Here is a 24,501-nt window from a genome sequence, read left to right on the forward strand (position 1 = left end):
TAATTGTCACATTTTTTAACCCTTTAAATGCCGTGTTTGTATTGTAAACAAACCATTTTTTTTAGATGCAAAAAACACAAAAAAATATTTTTTTTTCCAATATACTACATAAAAATTGGATTACATATTTGGTTTTTGCAGCCTGGCATATGTCAATGATTAACAGCAACATTGATTAATTTGCATTATTATTTTTGGCACTAGGTCAAATGTTCAAAAATACTAGCATCTGTCAACAAGTGTGCCAAAAAGGCACACCTATAAATCAAACTATTAAATTTTATTTATTGATTTATTTTTCTGCTCTAATTTGATTTTATTTTTGTAAATCAAGGTCAGCCCTAATCATACATATCAAATAATCATTCATTTTAGTTTTTTTTTTTTAACCCTTTAAACAATCTCTTTTCATCATGATGTCACTACATTTTTTGATAAAAAAAAAAACAAAACACAAAATATGTTGGGGGATTTTTTCAAAATACTACATAAAAATTGGATTACATATTATCTGATTTTTGCAGCCTGGCATATGTCAATGATTAACTCCAACATCGATTAATTTGCATTATTATTTTTGGCACTAGGTCAAGTGTTCAAAAATACTAGCATCTGTCACCAAGTGTGCGTAAAATGCACACCTGTAAATCAAACTATTAAATATTATATATTGATTTATTTTTCTGCTCTAATTTGATCTTATTTTTGTAAATCAAGGTCAGCCCTAATCATCCATATCAAATAATCATTCATTTTAGGTTTTTTTTAACCTTTTAAACAAACAATCTCTTTTCATCATGATGTCACTACATTTTTTGATTCCAAAAAAAAAAAAAAAAACACAAAATATGTTGGTTTTTTTTTTTTCAAAATACTACATAAAAATTGGATTACATATTATCTGGTTTTTGCAGCCTGGCATATGTCAATGATTAACTCCAATATTGATTAATTTGCATTATTATTTTTGGCACTAGGTCAAATGTTCAAAAATACTATCATCTGTCAACAAGTGTGCCAAAAAGGCACACCTATAAATCAAACTATTAAATTTTATTTATTGATTTATTTTTCTGCTCTAATTTGATTTTATTTTTGTAAATCAAGGTCAGCCCTAATCATACATATCAAATAATCATTCATTTTAGGTTTTTTTTTTAACCCTTTAAACAATCTCTTTTCATCATGATGTCACTACATTTTTTGATTAAAAAAAAAAACACAAAATATGTTGGGGGATTTTTTCAAAATACTACATAAAAATTGGATTACATATTATCTGATTTTTGCAGCCTGGCATATGTCAATGATTAACTCCAACATCGATTAATTTGCATTATTATTTTTGGCACTAGATCAAGTGTTCAAAAATACTAGCATCTGTCACCAAGTGTGCGTAAAATGCACACCTGTAAATCAAACTATTAAATATTATATATTGATTTATTTTTCTGCTCTAATTTGATTTTATTTTTGTAAATCAAGGTCAGCCCTAATCATACATATCAAATAATCATTCATTTTTAGATTTTTTTTAACCTTTTAAACAATCTCTTTTCATCATGATGTCACTACATTTTTTGATTCCAAAAAAAAAAAAAAACACAAAATATGTTGTTTTTTTTTTTTCAAAATACTACATAAAAATTGGATTACATATTTGGTTTTTGCAGCCTGGCATATGTCAATGATTAACAGCAACATTGGTTAATTTGTATTATTATTTTTGGCACTAGGTCAAATGTTCAAAAATACTAGCATCTGTCACCAGGGTGTGCAAAAATGGCACACCTATAAATCAAACTATTAAATATTATTTATTGATTTATTTTTCTGCTCTAATTTTATTTTATTTTTGTAAATCAAGGTCAGCCCTAATCATACATATCAAATAATCATTCATTTTAGGTTTTTTTTAACCCTTTAAACAATCTCTTTTCATCATGATGTCACTACATTTTTTGATTCCAAAAAAAAAAAAAAACACAAAATATGTTGGGTTTTTTTTTTCAAAATACTACATAAAAATTGGATTACATATTATCTGGTTTTTGCAGCCTGGCATATGTCAATGATTAACTCCAATATCGATTAATTTGCATTATTATTTTTGGCACTAGGTCAAATGTTCAAAAATACTAGCATCTGTCAACAAGTGTGCCAAAAAGGCACACCTATAAATCAAACTATTAAATTTTATTTTTTGATTTATTTTTCTGCTCTAATTTGATTTTATTTTTGTAAATCAAGGTCAGCCCTAATCATACATATCAAATAATCATTCATTTTAGGTTTTTTTTTTAACCCTTTAAACAATCTCTTTTCATCATGATGTCACTACATTTTTTGATTAAAAAAAAAAACACAAAATATGTTGGGGGATTTTTTCAAAATACTACATAAAAATTGGATTACATATTATCTGATTTTTGCAGCCTGGCATATGTCAATGATTAACTCCAACATCGATTAATTTGCATTATTATTTTTGGCACTAGGTCAAGTGTTCAAAAATACTAGCATCTGTCACCAAGTGTGCGTAAAATGCACACCTGTAAATCAAACTATTAAATATTATATATTGATTTATTTTTCTGCTCTAATTTGATTTTATTTTTGTAAATCAAGGTCAGCCCTAATCATACATATCAAATAATCATTCATTTTAGGTTTTTTTTAACCTTTCAAACAATCTCTTTTCATCATGATGTCACTACATTTTTTGATTCCAAAAAAAAAAAAAAAAAAACACAAAATATGTTGTTTTTTTTTTTTTCAAAATACTACATAAAAATTGGATTACATATTATCTGGTTTTTGCAGCCTGGCATATGTCAATGATTAACTCCAACATCGATTAATTTGCATTATTATTTTTGGCACTAGGTCAAATGTTCAAAAATACTAGCATCTGTCACCAAGTGTGCGTAAAATGCACACCTGTAAATCAAACTATTAAATATTATATATTGATTTATTTTTCTGCTCTAATTTGATTTTATTTTTGTAAATCAAGGTCAGCCCTAATCATACATATCAAATAATCATTCATTTTAGGTTTTTTTTAACCCTTTAAACAATCTCTTTTCATCATGATGTCACTACATTTTTTGATTCCAAAAAAAAAAAAAACCCACAAAATATGTTGGGTTTTTTTTTTTTTTCAAAATACTACATAAAAATTGGATTACATATTTGGTTTTTGCAGCCTGGCATATGTCAATGATTAACAGCAACATTGGTTAATTTGCATTATTATTTTTGGCGCTAGGTCAAATGTTCAAAAATACTAGCATCTGTCACCAAGTGTGCAAAAATGGCACACCTATTAATCAAACTATTAAATATTATATTTTGATTTATTTTTCTGCTCTAATTTGATTTTATTTTTGTAAATCAAGGTCAGCCCTAATCATACATATCAAATAATCATTCATTTTAGTTTTTTTTTTTTTAACCCTTTAAACAATCTCTTTTCATCATGATGTCACTACATTTTTTGATTAAAAAAAAAACACAAAATATGTTGGGGGATTTTTTCAAAATACTACATAAAAATTGGATTACATATTATCTGATTTTTGCAGCCTGGCATATGTCAATGATTAACTCCAACATCGATTAATTTGCATTATTATTTTTGGCACTAGGTCAAGTGTTCAAAAATACTAGCATCTGTCACCAAGTGTGCGTAAAATGCACACCTGTAAATCAAACTATTAAATATTATATATTGATTTATTTTTCTGCTCTAATTTGATTTTATTTTTGTAAATCAAGGTCAGCCCTAATCATACATATCAAATAATCATTCATTTTAGATTTTTTTTAACCTTTCAAACAATCTCTTTTCATCATGATGTCACTACATTTTTTGATTCCAAAAAAAAAAAAAAAACACAAAATATGTTGGTTTTTTTTTTTTTTTCAAAATACTACATAAAAATTGGATTACATATTTGGTTTTTGCAGCCTGGCATATGTCAATGATTAACAGCAACATTGGTTAATTTGCATTATTATTTTTGGCGCTAGGTCAAATGTTCAAAAATACTAGCATCTGTCACCAAGTGTGCAAAAATGGCACACCTATTAATCAAACTATTAAATATTATATTTTGATTTATTTTTCTGCTCTAATTTGATTTTATTTTTGTAAATCAAGGTCAGCCCTAATCATACATATCAAATAATCATTCATTTTAGTTTGTTTTTTTTAACCCTTTAAACAATCTCTTTTCATCATGATGTCACTACATTTTTTGATAAAAAAAAAAACACAAAATATGTTGGGGGATTTTTTCAAAATACTACATAAAAATTGGATTACATATTTGGTTTTTGCAGCCTGGCATATGTCAATGATTAACTTCAACATCGATTAATTTGCATTATTATTTTTGGCACTAGGTCAAGTGTTCAAAAATACTAGCATCTGTCACCAAGTGTGTGTAAAATGCACACCTGTAAATCAAACTATTAAATATTATATATTGATTTATTTTTCTGCTCTAATTTGATTTTATTTTTGTAAATCAAGGTCAGCCCTAATCATACATATCAAATAATCATTCATTTTAGATTTTTTTTAACCTTTCAAACAATCTCTTTTCATCATGATGTCACTACATTTTTTGATTCCAAAAAAAAAAAAAAACACAAAATATGTTTTTTTTTTTTTTTTTTTCAAAATACTACATAAAAATTGGATTACATATTTGGTTTTTGCAGCCTGGCATATGTCAATGATTAACAGCAACATTGGTTAATTTGCATTATTATTTTTGGCGCTAGGTCAAATGTTCAAAAATACTAGCATCTGTCAACAAGTGTGCAAAAATGGCACACCTATTAATCAAACTATTAAATATTATATTTTGATTTATTTTTCTGCTGTAATTTGATCTTATTGTTGTAAATCAAGGTCAGCCCTAATCATACATATCAAATAATCATTCATTTTAGGTTTTTTTTAACCCTTTAAACAATCTCTTTTCATCATGATGTCACTACATTTTTTGATTCCAAAAAAAAAAAAAAACACAAAATATGTTGGGTTTTTTTTTTCAAAATACTACATAAAAATTGGATTACATATTATCTGGTTTTTGCAGCCTGGCATATGTCAATGATTAACTCCCACATCGATTAATTTGCATTATTATTTTTGGCACTAGGTCAAATGTTCAAAAATACTAGCATCTGTCACCAAGTGTGCGTAAAATGCACACCTGTAAATCAAACTATTAAATATTATATATTGATTTATTTTTCTGCTCTAATTTGATTTTATTTTTGTAAATCAAGGTCAGCCCTAATCATACATATCAAATAATCATTCATTTTAGATTTTTTTTAACCTTTTAAACAATCTCTTTTCATCATGATGTCACTACATTTTTTGATTCCAAAAAAAAAAAAAAAAAAAAAACACAAAATATGTTGGGGTTTTTTTTTCAAAATACTACATAAAAATTGGATTACATATTTGGTTTTTTGCAGCCTGGCATATGTCAATGATTAACAGCAACATTGGTTAATTTGCATTATTATTTTTGGCGCTAGGTCAAATGTTCAAAAATACTAGCATCTGTCAACAAGTGTGCAAAAATGGCACACCTATAAATCAAACTATTAAATATTATATTTTGATTTATTTTTCTGCTCTAATTTGATTTTATTTTTGTAAATCAAGGTCAGCCCTAATCATACATATCAAATAATCATTCATTTTAGGTTTTTTTTAACCCTTTAAACAATCTCTTTTCGTCATGATGTCACTACATTTTCTGATGCACAAGACACAAAATATGTTTTTTTTTGTTTTTTTCAAAATACTACATAAAATTGGATTACATATTTGATTTTTGCAGCCTGGCATATGCCAGTGATTAAGTCCAACATCGCTTAATTTGCATTATTATTTTTGGCGCTAGGTCAAATGTTCAAAAATATTAGCATCTGTCAACAAGTGTGCGTAAAATGCACACCTATAAATCAAACTATTAAATATTATATATTGATTTATTTTTCTGCTCTAATTTGATTTTATTTTTGTAAATCAAGGTCAGCCCTAATCATCTTACATATTAAATAATCATTCATTTTAGATTTTTTAAACCCTTTAAACCACAGGTGTCAAACATGTGGCCCGGGGGCCAAATCCGGCCCACCAAAGGGTCCAGTCTGGCCCTTGGGATGAATTTGGGAAATGCAAAAATTACACTAAGATATTAATCATTTTAGTTCAGGTTCCACATACAGATCAGTTTAATCTCAAGTGGGTTGGATCAGTAAAATACTATCATAATAACCTATAAATACTCACAACTCCAAATTTTTCTCTTTGTAAATGTAAAAATTTTCATGTCATTTTACTGTATTTACTCTAAAACAAACTATCATTTCACAAAAACACAAATAACCTCAACAAATACAAACATTTTGAAATGTCTGAAGTGTAATTTTAACAATATTCTGCCTGTTAAATATTTTGTGTATTTGTTGATCCACTGTGATCTATAAGTTGTAATTTACATGTTTAAATGATAAACTGAGACATAATATTGTTAAAATTGCGCTTAGTTTTCTTAAGAAGTTTCAGTTTGTTCATGTTATTCACATTGTTTTAAAGGATAGTTGGTCGATGTAAACATTTTCATCATAGAATTTTACTTTTTTTGCTCTTAAACATAGAAGAAAGTTTGGAATTGACATTATTTATATATTATTATGTTATTATTTCATTGGTCCGGCCCACTTCAGATCAAATTTGGCTCGATGTGGCCCCTGAACAAAAATGAGTTTGACACCCTTGCTTTAAACGATCTCTTTTCATCATGATGTCACTGCATTTTTTGATGCAAAAAACACAAAATATGTTTGTTTTTTCAAAATACTACATAAAAATTGGATTGCATATTATTTGATTTTTGCAGCCAGGCATATGTCAATGATTAACAGCAACATTAACAACATTAATAAATTAATTTAGACCAGGGGTGTCAAACTCATTTTAGTTCAGGGGCCACATTAAGCTCAAATTGATCTTAAGTGGGCCAGACCAGTAAAACAATAGCATGATAACCTGTAAATAATGACGACTCCAAATTTTTCCTCCTTGTTTTAGTGCAATCAAAATTAAATTATAAAAATATGTACATTTGCAAACTATACAAACAAAAATGATGTGAATAACCTGAAAAAAATAAAATAAAATTTCTTGAGAAAAATAAGTACAATTTTAACAATATTACACCTCACCTTACCATTTATACTATATACTATTATATTATCGATATTACAGATTGGATCTACAAAAGGCACAAAATATTTAATAACAGGAAGAATAATTTTTTGCATTTTATTGTTAAAGGATAGTTTGTAAATGTTAATATTGTCATCATTTACTGTATGTTTTTACACTAAAACAAAGAGAAAAAATTGGACTTTTCATTACTTATTTATAGATGTAATGTAATATGTTTTTCACATTAAACTAAGAAAATTTGGAGTCTTTCCTTATAGGTTATTGTGCTATTATTTTAGTTGAGATCACATTGGTCTGTATGTGGAACCTGAACTAAAACAACTTCGACATCCTTGATTGCTTATATCTTAATATTCATTTTTGCACTTTGCAAATTCATCCCACGGGCCGGATTGGACCCTTTGGCGGGCCGGTTTTGGCCCCCGGGCCGCATGTTTGACATCTGTGATTTAGACCCTCACCTCTCAAATAAAGCCCAGATAGCAGTAAAAGCAGGATTTATGCCTTAATGCACAGGTGTCAAACATGCGGCCCAGGGGCCAAATCTGGCCCGCCAAAGGTTCCATTCTGGCCCGCGGGATAAAAGAGCAAAAATGAACCTGAACAGTCCAGGTTGTCCAAATCATTTTGGTTCAGGTTCCACATACAGACCAATGTGATCTCCAGTAAAAATAACAACACAATAACCCATAAATAATGACAACTACAAATTTTCTTTGTGAACAATTATGTGGAAAAAATTGAAGTGGAAAAAAAAAAAAAAAAAAAATAATAATAATAATAATAAACTTTATTTGTATAGCACCTTTCATACAGAAATTGTAGCCCAAAGTGCTTCACATTGATTGAAAAAATACAATATTAAAATACATTAAGATTTGATTATTTATCAAGAAATAAAATGAAATTTTGAGAGAAATACAATAAAATAAAAATAAATATAAAAACAGCGCACATTAAAATATTTGATTATGCATAGAATTTTTGAAGTGCAAGAAATAAGATGAAATTTGAGAGAAATACAATAAAATAAAAATTAAAGCAGCGCACATTACAATATTTGATTATGCATAGAATTTTTGAAGTGCAAGAAATAAGATAAATTTGAAATACAGTAAAATAAAAAATAAAAACAGAAATACAATAAAATAAAATAAAAATAAAAAAAAACGCACATTCCTGGTTCCTGAATTGTGACCCCATTTTTATCTCCTTTCAAAGGCTAATGAGAATAAAAATGTTTTTAAAGAATAAAAATGTTTTTAAGACACTATGAAAATATAAACATTTACAAAATTATTCTTTCACAATAAATGCAAATAAATACATAAATAAAAACAAAGATGAACAACCCGAAATGTGCAGTTTTACCAATATTATGCCTATTAGTAAATGTTTATTTAACATTGTGTGTGATGTACATGTATGAATAATAAGTCGAGGCATAATATTGTTAAAATTGCACTAATTTTTCAAATTGAATTTATGTTTTTTCAGGTTATTCACATCTTTTTTTGTAAAATGTAAACATTTTCATCATTTTATTGGGGGTTTTTAGTACTACAATAAAAAGAAAAACTTGGATTTGACATTTTTTTTTATAGGTTATTAAGTCATTATTTTACCGGTCTGGCCCGCTTGAGATCAAATTGGGCTAAATATGGCCCCTGAACCAAAATGAGTTTGACACCCCTGGATTAATGGCTTTCAGATCAAAAACAGTGGTTATAATGGAAGAAATAGTGCGTTTTAGACACACTTGGGAGACAGATGCTAATCTTGTAATTTTCTTTTGTTTACAATGACTTTATTTAAATTGTGAAAAATAATCTGAAGTTTTTTAACATGAACTGCAAAGTGTGCCTAAAAAGCACACCTGGATACCGGAGGATTAAAACAATGATGGCGAGTTTATCTGCGCTATCACCAGTTGATGGCCGCGCCTTTAGAGGATGAGGATGTAATTGATGTTTTATGAATTAAAATTATTACCTTGGGCCCGTTGGACACTAATGAGCAGTACTAGTTTTAATTATAAATGACACACTAAGCAGAGTAAACATTAGCCATTGATTAAAGGCATGCTAGAAAGGACTAATGGGTCCTCAGAGAGCTTTTTATCTCTCAGTGCCCTGATGCCCTTGTCACACACAGCCAATCCCTAAATTAGAAATATAGGATTCCGATGGTTCATTGGCTATTTACAAGCCGAGGTGGGTGATTTCCCTGTGCCAGAGCCTATCCTGAGGTACAGATGGGGTATGGAGTACAGTAACAGCTCATCTGCAATGTGAGCCTGGCAGGAATAATCAACAGCAATGGCTCCTCTGGGTAAAATCAAGCACACAGTGAAAACAGGACGTTATCCAATCAAGGATTAGATAATAAGAAAAAGAGAAAGAGCTGGCCAAGAAAGTTTTCTTACAGAACTCAAATGAGAGCCAAATAAACAATGTATTCTCGTGATTATATGCCTTGTTGTTGCATTTGGATTTCTCATTATGTAGAGTCATGCCAAAAAAAAAAAAAAAAAAAAAAAAAAAATGGAGAAATTGTTTATACCTTTTGAAAGAAGCCAAAAAAAAAAAAAAAAAGAAATTACTGAAATATTTGGTAACACTTCATAATAAGTACACACTATGAAGCATTAGTTAAGCGTTAACACAGTGGTTCCCAAACTTTTTTAGCTCGTGACTCCATTTTAACATCACAAATTTCTGGCGACACCAGACATTTCAAGACGGAGACTTTTTTTTTTTCTGCTAAAATTAATTTGTTTTTGATCATGTAATAGTTTGCTATGCTATGTTGCAAATAAAAGTTCATTTCTGACAACATTTAGTCTATATAATATATATTATTATGGATGGAGGCAGAAAAGCCAGGTGTAGATTACTGCACAAAGTGAGAATTTGATTTTCCTTGGTCAAGATATGTACAGTCAGTCCAGCTTGGATTTACAAGACTGACAATTAATACTGAACAAACAAGAACTCAAACTATGAATTATGAAAGAGCTGCAGCATCTGAAACTGACCACAATGAGCATTTGAAAGACCCCACGTGGGGTCGCCTGAAATTTCTAGTAATTGATAAAAATGACAAAAAATTGTAAAAAATAAATAAATAAATAAATAAATAAATAAATAAAAAAGATAAATAAAAAAAATTAAAAAAACTTACTAATAAAAAAATATATGGTGAGTTGACAGAGACAATCCTAATACATAAAAGACATGACAAACTGTGCGTCTGAAACTGAAGCACTGTGGTACTGTTTATCTGTCAAATGTTCATTGTGGTCGGTTTCAGATGCTGCAGCTCTTTCATAATTCATAGTTTGAGTTCTTGTTTGTTCAGTATTAATTGTCAGCCTTGTAAATCCAACCAAGGAAAATCAAATTCTCCCTTTGTGCAGTAATCTACCCCTGGCTTTTCTGCCTCCGTCCATAATAATATACATTACATGGACTAAATGTGTCTAAAATTAACATTTATTTGCAACATAGTATAGCAAACTATTACATGATCAAAAAGAAACTAATTTTACCAAAAAAAAAAAAAAAAAAGTCCCCATTTTAAATGTCTGGGATCGCCAGAAATTTGTGATGTTAAAATGGGGTCATGAGCCAAAAAAGGTTGGGAACCACTGGCTTAAGTAATGCTTCATCGTGCGTACTTATTATAAAGTGTTACCAAATATTCTTCTTCTTCCTCTTTCTAGCGGTGGGTGACCTATAAAATGTGAAGAGGGGGAATTTGGTCTAAATAGGCATTTTCACCACAACTGCCCACATTTTCTTTCACACGTCCGTTCATTTACTCCTTATACCTCGTTGCTTTCTTTTTCCTTTATGTCATCACACATACACACTCGCAGACACCCACACTAACAAGCCTGCAGAAGCTGCTATGAGAGCACTAATCCAGGCTGACAGGACACAGTGACACCCTTGGCATTTCAGGGTAGGCCTGCCGTTTCTAGGCTCCCCAAGGGTGCCTGGTCAAGCTCTGGCAGCCAGATAAATCTCTATGGGAATGGATGGCTGAGGGGTGTGGGGGAAGAGGACAATGAAGGAATGCTATTTAGCTCTCATTTTTGGCCAAAGGACTGTGAAAAGAAGGCATCCATGTACTTATGTGCTCTAGTTAGACCCTCAGTCCAAGGGGGGATGGGGGGGGGGGGTATTTACCTGCCAGAATTGAAGAGTTTATTAAGGATCGCCGACTATTTATACAATGACACAGTGCAATTACTGTTCATTAGGTTACTGCGATTAGAAAATGATCAAAACTCACTTATTGTTCAATTATTTGTAATCAGCTACGCTTCATTTAAAAATCTCAAGCCTATCATTGACCTGAACACACCTCTGCAAAACAAATTAAAGTACTGTTTCTAATTTGTGGCATTATTGTCCAATAATTATTTAAAGTACTATAATAATGCTTCGTCCGCACTTTTGATTAAAGGTTAATTCATTGGCTTTGTACCTGCACTCTAGACAATTAAAAAATGTAATCCAATCTAAAATAATCCTATAATGGAAGAGCGTCTGCAAAGCACAGATGCATGGGTCTGTTTTGTTTAAGAATTGTACACTGTAAGACCGGACAGTTGAGTTTACTTAAAAAAAAATCTCCGGTAACTCGTTGCCATAGAAAATTTCAGTAATGAGTAAGGAAAACTTAAGTGTATTAAAGTTAAATGCTTGATTTGAATGGAGTTGCTTTTTTTAAGTACAAAACACTAAATGCCAAGTTTATTTCACTTAAAATTTGTTGCAATGTTAATTTGCTTTGTATAATCATTAACTTAATATCATCAGTTCATTGTACTTAACTCCAAGTAGATTTAAATTAAGCGTATAGCAAGAGAAATTGCTTTGTAAAATTATTCAACTTAACCCTTTCATGCACGAATTATGAGAACCTTAGTCAAGATTTTTTTCTTCAGTGTTTAGCCATGAAAAAAACAATGCGATTGAGGTTTTTTTTTTTCCTATGGAGTTACAAAAATATCCATGCATTTAATTTTTGAAGTAAAAAAACATGTGTTTAAAACCCAATATCAGAAAGTGATATGAAAACAATGAAATAAAAACATTTTTAATGCAGCTAATCTGACGTCTTCTCACATTTTAACATATTCTAATGCTAGTAATTACTCACTTCATGGAGATAATATGCAAAAAAAAAACCTTGTCTAACAAATAACAATTGATTTACACTCAAACATGTTACTGCAGATCAGGTTTATCAAGAACAGTAAAGTCATCGTAATGATCTGAATTACAGTGTATGGGATGGTGCATAAGTGTCCACTGTGTTGGCTGATATGGAACTAAAACAACAAAACCCATTAACACACAAGAGAACAGCTGGAGAAGAACCGTCCACTGGAGTGGACAGTGCATGAAAGGGTTAATATATTGTAGCACAGTTGGAAGTTAAGACAAAGTTAGCTCAATGTAATCAGCCTGTATGGGTAATACTTTTAATTTGGTAAGGCTTAAAGTTTCAAATTGTATTAAAATGATTCTAGATCAGGGGTGTCAAACTCATTTTAGTTCAGGGGCCACATTCCGCCTAATATGATATAAAGTGGGCCGGACCAGTAAAATAATATAAATGATAGGATAAGAACTTAGAAATAATATCAACTCTGAAGTTTTCTCTATGTTTTTGAGTGAAAAAAGTAAAATTCCGTAATTAAAATGTTTACATCTACGAACCATACTTGAACATAACATGAACAAATATGAACGACCTGAAAATTCTTAAGAAAAATAAGTATAATTTTAACAGTATTACACCTTAATTTATCATTTATACATGTGCATCACAACTTACAGATCACAGTGGATCTACAAATACACACAACATTTGATAACAGGGAGAATATTGTTATTGAATACTACATACTTCTCTTAAGACATTTCAGGTTGTTCATATCTTTTGTGAAAGGCTAGTCTGTAAATGTAAACATTTTTGTGTAATTTTACTTTTTTGACACTAAAACCAAAAGAAAAAAAATAGCTTTTTTTCGTTATTTATAGGTTTTATGATAGTATTTTACTGGTCTGACCCACTTTATATCAAACATCCTTGACTGATAATATCTCCAGTGTGATTTTTACATTTCAAAAATTCATCCAAAGGGCCGAACTGGACCCTTTGGCAGGCCGGATTTGGCCCCCAGGCCGCATGTTTGACACCTGTGTTATAGATGAACAGGAAAGCCATTTTTCAGCCTATGGCTCTCACTCATGGTGCAGCTCTACAAAAATACAAAAATAAACACAAAAAGGCCAATAAACATTACCATATACACATTAAGTCCAAATTAACACTAACACCACAGCCCCGCTGAACCCCTGCACAGAAAAATAACACATTTTCAACAACATGCCCTATACCCACAATGCAATGCGGAGATAAAAAGGTGTGGTCATGACTAAAACTTAGTGATTTAAATCCATTCAACTTAGACTTTTTCATACTTTCGACTATGTCTACAAATTAGTAGAATATACTTAACATTTTATAGTAATGTAATAAAACTTAAATCATTTAAGTACACTGTAATTAAAGCATTTTAGTAAATACAAAGTCTGGGCTTACAATGTAGAAGTATAGTGCGTACATTGCTTGAATCAGGCACAGTAGTTGCTTTTCCATTGACCCTCAAATTGCGCAAATATAGCTTGCGCATAAAAATTTACCTAATGGAAAAACGACAATTTCGCCAAAAGTCTCATTTTTTTATTAAAAGATTTTGCGCTGGCAAGAGGTGTTTTTTTGGGGCAAATAGTATATCACGCAAAACTGAAATGGAAAGACTTTTTTTTGCAACTAGAGTCAGGTGAATTAAAAAAAAAAAAAAAACACGGATGTTGACGTATGTTACAATAAGCGAAGAAGAAGAAGAAACATTTCGCGGTATGAGTGGACACACCAGGAAACCCAATCATTTTTTAAATTTAGTACAAGATAGTGGGGTAATATATAATAATAATGAATAGGGCTGTGTATCAGCAAGAATCTGGCGACACGATACAAATCACAAAACTAGGATCCCGATATGATATATCACGATATATCATGATACTATTTTAAAAAAATCAATTTTTTTTTAAGACTTCCTGGAAGAATTGAATTACACCAGAAATATGTACAAATACTAAACACATTTTTATTTGGTCAGAACAGATTCTCCTAGTTTCCAAAGGACCTACCATCTGCCTCTCAAACAGTAAAAAGTGTTAAATAAGTTATCTGAAGCATCCTTAACTAGAAGTACTCGGAGAGCGCAGACCTCCGCCAAGGCTGATCAGTGGCCCCCCCGTGGGCCCCCCCACCCCCGATCACCACCAAAATTTAATCATTTCTTCCTTATCCCATTTCCAACAAACCCTGAAAATTTCATCAAAATCTGTCCATAACTTTTTGAGTTATGTTGCACACTAACGGACAGACAAACAAACAAACAAACAAACAAACAAACAAACCCTGGCAAAAACATAACCTCCTTGGCGGAGGTAAATAAAACTGTGTTAAATAATAATAAAATATTAACAAAAAAGAAAAAACCTCCACAATATCTGCATTTGATTAAATACCTAAAAATACTGACACAGTACTTTTTAATATCGATATAGTATCGTGAAATGAGATATCGCGATATATTGCAGAGCTGAAATTTTCTTACAACCCTAATAATGAATATACAGGGGTTGGATAAAATAATGGAAACACCTTAAAACATCAACAAAATATAATTTAATATGGTGTAGGTCCACCTTTTGCGGCAATTACAGCCTCAATTCTCTGAGGTATTGATTCATACAACTTGTGAATTGTTTCCAAAGGAATTTTAAGTCATTCTTCAGTTAGAATACCCTCCAACTCTTTTAGAGACGATGGCGGTGGAAATCGACGTCTTACTTGAATCTCTAAAACTGACCATAAATGCTCAATAATGTTGAGGTCTGGGGACTGTGCCGGCCATACGAGATGCTCAACTTCATTAGAATGTTCCTCATACCATTCTTTAACAATTCTAGCTGTATGGATTGGGGCATTATCATCTTGAGGTGAAGGTGTTTCCATTATTTTGTCCAACCCCTGTATCTGTAAATCAACATCATGTTTATGGAATGACTTCTCGTGTCATCTTGCGATAATAAATAAACAAATCATGGCATTTGTGATTTAATGGAAAAACCAACATTACGCACTTCTGTTTTTTCAACATTTAGTAAATATTGGTAAAGTTTTGCGCAGATATTTAATGGAAAAGCGACTAGCGTTGTGGATCGGGGGATGATTATGGTGGTTTTTGTATCTACATTGAAACTGTGCTGCGTAGGAAGCTCACCTGTTATATTTCCACACTACATTAGCTCCGTTCCAGGTTTGGTTGAAGCGACTCATTCTGATAATTCAACAAAAACATCAGGATTACTTGAATTTTACAGTGAGACATTTTTGGAAAGGGCTGAAGAAATGGAAAATTAGATGTGGTTCATCAGCGATTTAGTGAAATTGGTTTTTAACCCATAAAGATCCAGTGTTACTTTCGTGGCCATTCCCTCTATTTAACCTTCCTTAAGTGATTTATTACCATTTATTATAATATTATCTTCTATATTTTGTGTTTTTCTTTCTGTGAAAATCATGCATTTTCTTACATTTAATTTACTAATCATGTAGATGTTCATAAAAGCTCAAAGTAAAGTGGGGGGTTATTATATCAAAAACAGAGACAACTGAAGAAAAAGTGCCTTTTTCAGTCAAATCTATCAATAATTGAACATAAACTCAATATGTCCATCCACTGTCACTGATCCAACTCCATGGGTTTTACTGGTGAATCAATGTTGTAGAAGATGACGGTGTTTCCACGTTCAATATGGAGCCTCTGAACGTCCAAATGGGTCATATCTGATGACAGTGAAAAGATGACAAACTGTATTTTACACCAATTATTTACATGTATTGATAGGATTAGTGGATCAACAGGTATTGAACAGTTTACACCAGTAGATGGTTTTAGTTGATGGTGGATGTTTGGGTCTTTATGGGTTAAAAAGAAAATAGTAAAGGTTTTTTAGACATCCGGGCTGAATATGATCAACAGCTACCTTCAGTTTAAAAAAAAAAAAAAAAAAAAAAACTCAGGTTAAAATTAAAATGCTGAAATGTAGTCACTGTAGTGCTTTTAAAACTGCAGCCTTGCACATGTACAGAAACCTTTTGTGAAAGTTACACATTGTTATAATCCATTTTATTTAGCCGATCTGCTTCCTGGTGTTTCACACTGAAAACGGCAAAAAAAAAAAAAAAAAAAAAACAGAGCAAAGGGAAGCACAATGCAATAAGTCAGCCGGTGGGAGGTCTTATCTCTGAGCTCCACACTCTTTGAATCCGACTGATTCAGCTCTAATGTTAATCACAAATTCTATATTGTAAATTCATCGGGGGTTGTATATAATTATTTAATTATTGTGGAGCAAATGATAATGGGAAGACTTATGAAAGTGGGCAGTGTCTTCTTAGCTCTGCAGGATTATACAATAAATATATATATATATATATATATGTAAGCCTGGTTTTGAGGGTCTGAAAGCTGTCATTGCGAGTTTTCAGCAGACGTATCATAACATGGTTACGGAGCTGCTTAGAGTCCAATTGACACGTTCTGTTGATAAAGCACAGAATGACATGTTTATGGGAGGTGAATGTGTATGGAAACATTTCTTACCTCAAGGCACAAACTCTAATCATGTTTGAGCCAAATAGACCGTAATGAGTTCTAATATGTATTCACTCCTGTAGCTCCGGTCATGGAAAGACTGATGTGTTGAGACAGCTTTGACACAAGACAAACATTTTCAGACTTTACTAAATTTTAATCGGCCATGAATTGATCACAGAGCAGGATGGGCGACTGTTCGTCCTTCGAGCGCTGACAGGTACCTGAAACTGTGTCCTTGCGGCGCCGAATCTATCTGGCTATAAACAATCACACTTGGCAGCTGAACCGGTCACCCCTTTTCCCTCATCAACCTCTACTGAGTTTGTCCTGTAACCTGTGCCAGCTGTCCAGAGGCAGATCAATGAGAGTTAAGACTTGGCAAGCGCTCTCAATGTCTCCTCTAAGCTCAGATCAAAAGCCTTTTATCAGGTCCGAATAGACCATGGAACTCATCTGTGCTGATGCAAGGGATGAGGATATTAGGCATCCAACGGCGCCTTTGTCAGTGTAATGTGCCGGCTTTATTTATCACCACCTGGATGTTATCGTCGCTAATAAATATTCTCAGAAGTTGGACCAAAACTTCAATCTTTCTTCATATTCTAAAGGAAAAAAAAAGTTGAAATATTTTCAAGTTCAAACAGGACAAACTCCATCTGCATATTTTTAAGCCGTTAAAAGACATGGACAAGGTTAGGGAAAGATCATGGTTTGGATAAAAATCCTGCAAAATTCAGCCTGCCTATCTCGCTCTTTCAGTCAGCGGGACTTTTTAAAATATTAATCAAAGACCGTGATCTTTCTTTAACCCTAACCAAGCGCTCGGAGTTCTTGTAACGCATTCATAAAAACCTGAATCAGGCCAGGAGGAGATGTTCACGGCAACTAAAACACCCCTTTCTGGTGAGCAATTTATGTGATATTTATATGTAAAAACAAATATATAATGTATGTTTTAGGAGATAGAGATGATTGGGCTGAAGATATGAGCAAAGAAATCCAACTCTGCTAAAAAAAAAAAAAAAAAAAAAAAAAAAGAGTAAACAGCAGAGGTTCTAATATTTAACCCTTTCATGCATACTGGTCACTACAGTAGACAGTTATTCTACAGCTGTTCTCTTGTACAGGGTGGGGAAGCAAAATTTACAATGAACATTTAGTTGTTTTTTCTCAGCAGGCACTACGTCAATTGTTTTGAAACCAAACATATATTGATGTCATAATCATACCTAACACTATTATCCATACCTTTTCAGAAACTTTTGCCCATATGAGTAATCAGGAAAGCAAACGTCAAAGAGTGTGTGATTTGCTGAATGCACTCGTCACACCAAAGGAGATTTCAAAAATAGTTGGAGTGTCCATAAAGACTGTTTATAATGGAAAGAAGAGAATGACTATGAGCAAAACTATTACCAGAAAGTCTGGAAGATACTATTAAAGAAGAATGGGAGAAGTTGTCACCCGAATATTTGAGGAACACTTGCGCAAGTTTCAGGAAGCGTGTGAAGGCAGTTATTGAGAAAGAAGGAGGACACATAGAATAAAAACATTTTCTATTATGTCAATTTTCTTGTGGCAAATAAATTCTCATGACTTTCAATAAACTAATTGGTCATACACTGTCTTTCAATCCCTGCCTCAAAATATTGTAAATTTTGCTTCCCCACCCTGTATATTCATGGATTTTGTTGTTGTAGTTTCATATCATTCAACACAGTGAACGCTTATGCGCCATCCCATACACTACAATTGATAATATTACTGTAACTTTGCCGTTCTTGATAAACCCGATCTAACATGTTCGGGTGTAAATTAATTCCTTGTTATTGTTATTAGACTGTAATTAACAACAAAAGTTTGGGGTTTTTTTTGTTTTTTTTTGGCGTATTATGTCCACGAAGTGAGTAATGGTATTAGAGTATACTACAAACAAAAAGTTAAGGATGTTTCCTTTTTTTTTTTGGTCATTTTTTGCCATTTGTAAATAAAACTATGTCTGGTCATTAAAAAAAAAAAAAAAGTTTCAATTCAATTCACACACAAAAAAAGTAAAAAGCGCTGTGCAAGAATCCCAACTGAAAAAAATAGCCCAAAAATTAAAAATATCCGTAACTTTTTGTTTGTAGTGTATGTTACAATGTGACAAAACATCAAATTAGCAGCATTTAATGTTTTTATTTCATAGTTTTCACACAGTAAATCAATAAATACATGTTTCTTTGCTTCAAAAATTCAGCTTGGTGGACATTTTTGCAACTCCATGAAAAATAGCTTCATTAAAAAAAAAAAAAAAAAAAAAAAAAAATTAATCACATTGTTTTTTTAATGCTCAAAGAGGAATAAAGAAAAATCTTGATGAATGTTCTCATAATTCATGCACGAAAGGGTTAAAGGTGCTGGAGACTTTCGTTGACCAATTTTTCATCAAATCTGTAAAACACAGGTGTCAAACATGTGGCCCGGGGGCCAAAACCGGCCCGCCAGAGGTTCCAATCTGGCCCGCGTGATGAATTTACATAGTGCAAAATGCAAAAGTTACCCTGAAGATATTAACAGTCAAGGGCATCAAACTCAAAAATAACAGCATAATAACCTAGAAATAATGACTCCAAATTTTCTTCTTGGTTTAATGTGAAAAAAATAATATGACATTATGTGTATAAATAATAGCAACACCAATTTTTTCTCTTTGATTTATTGCAAAGAACATTAAATTCTGATATCCTTTAACAATAAAATGTCAATAACCTGAACAAAGATGAACAATCTGGAATTTCTAAAGAAAAATAAGTGCAGTTTTAACAATATTCTGCCTGTTTTGTGTCTTGGTAGATCTGATCTGTAATGCACATGTGTTAATATATATATATATTAATATATAAGTTGAGGCATAATATTGATAAAATTGTACTTGTTTTTCTTCTGAAATCTCAGTTTTTTCCATTTATTCCCATTTTTTTGTTTTGGATAGAAATAGTTTCATCGTCTAATGTTATTTTTTGCACTAAAAAATCTGGAGTTGTCATTATTTCTAGACTATTCTGCTATTATTTTACTGGTCCGGCCCGCTGGAGATCAAACTGGGCTGAATGTGGCCCCTGAAAGAAAATGAGCTTGACACCCCTGCTGTAAAACCTCAGTCCTAGCCTAAGTATCACGAATCTGTAAATCTTTCTGCGATTACTCACCTGAATCTCTTGCATTACGGTGAACAATTTCGAAGTGCCATCCACCGTAAACAAAACCCATGTGTTTACATTCACGGCAGCGCGAGCCTCCGTTTCCTACAGGGCACGTTGCGACAAAAAATTCCGAAGATGCCCGAGTGACCTCCCAGTCTGAAGGCAAACACATTGGTTTTGTTTACAGTGGATGGCACTTTGAAATGGTTCACTGTAATGCAAGAGATTCGGGTGAGTAATCGCAGACTTACAGATTCGTGATACTTAGGCTAGGACTGAGGTTTTACAGATTTGATGAAAAATTGGTCACGAAAGTCTCCAGCACCTTTAAAGAGAAGTAACGTAAAGGTGAGTGTAGGTACAGTACGTAGCTCTACTTGGCTTCTCAGGTCAACTAACCAAAGTGATTTACACGGCTATGATTAAGTTAACTCGCACTAAATCAAATTCACTGGGACACTAAGATGTCCATGAGTATTAGGCGGAAAGCTACTTTGTCTTCAAGAGTTATGAGACATATGAGTTTTTTATGAGTACTCATAGAGGATTCTTGAATCTGCCAGGTTTTACGGAGCTGAATATTGAGAGCAATCCAAAGTCACCGTCACACCAATTGAGCTGCTGATTGCTTCATTTGAATGATTAAAACTGGGGCATATTCCTGGCACCTTCTGGCACTTTTTTTCCCCCTCAAGAGGCAGAGGAAGAGATCCTCCGGCCTGAAATCACCCCGAGGCAGTGAGAAACAAATTAGATCCAATAATTTCATGTGGTATTCGCTATTAATGAATGCACTGAATTCACACAAAAGGTAACAGAGATTTGATTTCTTCAAATACAGATCTCAAAATGCACCTGAGCTAATCTGTCTATCTGCTGAGATTATCAAACACATGAGCGCAAGGTGTTCCACTGGTACAAAATCAAATACATTTTAGAATTACAGGAACCTCATCAACAAAAAGGGATCCTCACCAATAAATCCTACAGTGGTTTAAGGATAAAGCAGACGTCAAAATTAATCTCTATTGTTTTGTGAAGTCAGTGTGGATGCATGTGGGGAGAAGCTGTGTAAGGAATTGCTAAGGAGTTCTGTGGCCTTTTCATATAGACTGAAATGATTAACACCATCCTCCCTCCTGCCTCTCAAAGCAGCTTTCTCTCTCTTCCTCTTTCTCTCTCTGTACTCCAACCTCTCTGTACTGCCAAGCCAGTGCCTGGCAGGCTTCTCTGCTCGAGGCGCATTAGGATGCAAAGCGCTCCATGTCGAGGGAGAAGGGGAGACTAACAAAAGCGCTTTAGTGTTGCAAAAACAAGCCCATCGGTGCATGCCTGTGAAAAGATCTGTACGTCTGCTCTGACTCCCCAAACTCCCTGCAGCTCTCTGCATCACTCCACCACCCCTCCAAAAGGAGAAGCTCTCAGGAGATCCACATCCATTTCTTGTCGTTCTCATTCTTTCTTTCCTGTCTTTCTCCCCGCCTCCATCTCCCCCTTCCCTCCCTTCCCACGTGGCAGGTCCAAATTGCTTTGCTGGAACAACGATCATCCCAGCCGGAATTGAAGTAAAGGTGGACGACTGCACCATCTGCCGTTGCCACAACGGAGACTGGTGGAAGCCGGCACAGTGCTTGCGGCGGGAGTGCCTCAACGGCCAGTCGTTGTCATAGAGAGACTCCACCGAGGATAGTGGAAAAGCTCAGGCAAGGCCCTGCCTACTGCACCATTTTGTATGATTGACAGGGCAGGAGCACAATTCCTAAGCAACCTGAGACAGTATAGTTTCAGAGAGATGCTCTCACAAGCTTCACAAATACAAATTTAGCCACTGAGAAGATGGAACTTGTCTCAAGGCTCTTTCCACCCTCCAGTTTTAATCATCCTATATATTTTCTGAAACTGACTTGCTTGACTTGCTGCTCTCACACAAAAAGTTTCTTATCTCCTCAGACTCTCCTAAACATCGGCAATGATAAATTGCTCGTGTTGATTTCTGTATGTGTCATCTGCTTGTTGTACTTGTCATTCACTCTCACAGGTGTTGTAAATTCCAACAGCAGGAAAACAAACCGTAAGCACACTTAACAGCGCTTTTTTTTTGTGTTATATAAAAATATTGCTGAGAGCACTGCAAAGGTGTGCTTGAGATTCACAACTAAGAGCTTGTTTACAAGATGCACATCACATAAATGTTTGTGTCTTCTAAAGACTTTTTATCACTATGGCAGGAATTCACCTCTAACACTTATGATGCGACTGTCAATTTTATAAACTGATATGAAAGTTCGAAATTTTATTGCTTGACATACCATGGTTTTGAGTCTTGTCTATATATTGTTGCGCACATGTGGAAAAAGTTGGCACTGTAGACTTCTGTGAACTACAGAGAGGCAGCGGTGATGTGTTGGTGAAATTTTGAATATACTGCAATTCTAGGAAGAGTAGATGGAAAATATTGCAATACTGCATCAAAACAACTTCGGGCAATCCCTTCGCCTCTGAGGTCCATATCCTTGAAAATATTCCCACTAACTAACTGCTTGAACTTGTTATCAAAGCAATTAGCAAACCAAGAGCAGGCTGCTTTAATTTCCCTTAATCAAGGAGTATTCTGTGATAAATCATCCAGCTGTGTGCTTGGCGATACTGCAGCCTGCATGCTGGGCACACTCAACAAGAACCAGCAGAAAAAAGAGGCAGTCTGCATATGTCTAAATGCTTTTAAGCAGCATTCACATGCATATTGTCAGTGGGGGCATAGACAAGCGCACCATTAATCCACAATCTCATAGACACAGTGTGCTGATCTGTACCCAGTTTAGCACTTGAAAACTACAAGGCTTAAGATACAAAGCTGTTAACTTTATCCCACTGTTAGAGATTATGTAATAGGGTTTCACTTCATCCCCTTCCTGATATGGTGGGATAGTCAACCCAATTCTGCGTGACTTTGGCCAAGGCTATATCATAGAGACAAGCTAATGTATTGCATTGATATTTTCACAGACCAGAGTGGCCCACAAGTGGTCCAGAAAGTGTGAGTAAAAGCACCCGAACAGAGCCCAAAATGTTTTTGAGATGATAAATACCACTCATTAATTCAAAGGTGAATTCCAGTAAGCTCATGCCATTCATCACAAGAATTTTTTCCATTTCCAGAAAATCCGTTCCCGTTAACCTTTTAGACCCTATTCCTGGCTGGTGATGGATGGGCTGCTTAATAGCAGCTCCCAGCACTCTGTAATGAGCCAGAAATGAACATGGGATAAAGACCGATGACTAAAAGGTATATTACTTTAAAAGGCACTAAAACTAATTTTTGGAAGAATCTCCGTAATAAACCTGCTGCATTGTCTCATGGCTGCAGTACATGGGAGGTGGGGAAACCACAAAATGCAAAGGATGTGGGTGGAGTCCGGTCTTGGGTGTAACAATGGCACCCGGGTCATTTTCATCATTAAGCTGCAGTGATTTAGTGTCTTTCAGTATGAAAAGACAGACCTCATCTATCTGGCTTGAGGTCTGCAGACTCATAAAACAAAACTGACATCTATGGTTTATCAATCACAGCCTCATTGCTCCAGACATTTTGGGATTAAAAAAGAAGCTTCATTTATCTTAATTACTTTAAATGCCAAATAATTATTCAGCCTGTAGATGTATCCAAAAACATTAAAATGACTTTACTCGCTTTACTGGGAAGCAAGAGAGAACATGAGTGGGCCAGCTGATAGGGCTCAGAGGCATTGTCGCCACCACCAATGCCTTATTGTTATTGTTCCAGATGAAATCCTACAGCATAGTCTTTGGCTTCCTACAGTAGAAGCAGCACAGACTGCTTTAAGTGCTACTGTGTTTTTGCACTTCTCTGTGCAGTGGTTTACAGTTAAGTACACTCACAGTCAGTGAAAACTTTGAGACCACATTTTTGGACATAATTTTTATTGGGGGCGGCTGTGGCTCAGGTGGTAGAGCGGGTCGTCCACTAACCGAAGGGTTGGCGGTTCGAATCCTGCTCTGTCCTAGTCAGTCCATTGTGTCCTTGGGCAAGATGCTTCACCCTCCAGTGCCACCCACACTGGTGTATGAATGTTTGGTGGTGGTCGGAGGGGCCGTAGGTGCAAATTGACAGCCATGCTTCTGTCAGCCTGTCCCCGGACAGCTGTGGGTACAGATGTAGTTTACCACCACCAGAGTGTGAATGTGAGAGCGAATGAATAATGGGTCAATAATGTAAAGCACTTTGAGTGTCTAGAAAAGCGCTATATAAATCCAATCCATTACTA

At 33.6% G+C, this 24,501-nt stretch overlaps 1 protein-coding gene across 2 annotated transcripts in view; it reads left to right on the forward strand.

Moving 5' to 3' along the window:
- The window catches only part of vwc2l (von Willebrand factor C domain containing 2 like), an 82,152-nt gene extending 59,628 nt beyond the window's left edge, over window positions 1–22,524 (forward strand). For both annotated transcript variants that reach the window (XM_030125591.1, XM_030125592.1), the window contains exon 4: window positions 21,734–22,524. In XM_030125591.1, the coding sequence (XP_029981451.1) occupies window positions 21,734–21,885 (152 nt within the window). In that variant the 3' untranslated portion in view covers window positions 21,886–22,524. The remainder of the gene's footprint in view (window positions 1–21,733) is intronic.
- Window positions 22,525–24,501: the final 1,977 nt, after the last annotated feature.

Source organism: Sphaeramia orbicularis, chromosome 21 (genome assembly GCF_902148855.1).
Source record: "Sphaeramia orbicularis chromosome 21, fSphaOr1.1, whole genome shotgun sequence".
In the NCBI taxonomy this organism is placed as follows: domain Eukaryota; kingdom Metazoa; phylum Chordata; class Actinopteri; order Kurtiformes; family Apogonidae; genus Sphaeramia; species Sphaeramia orbicularis.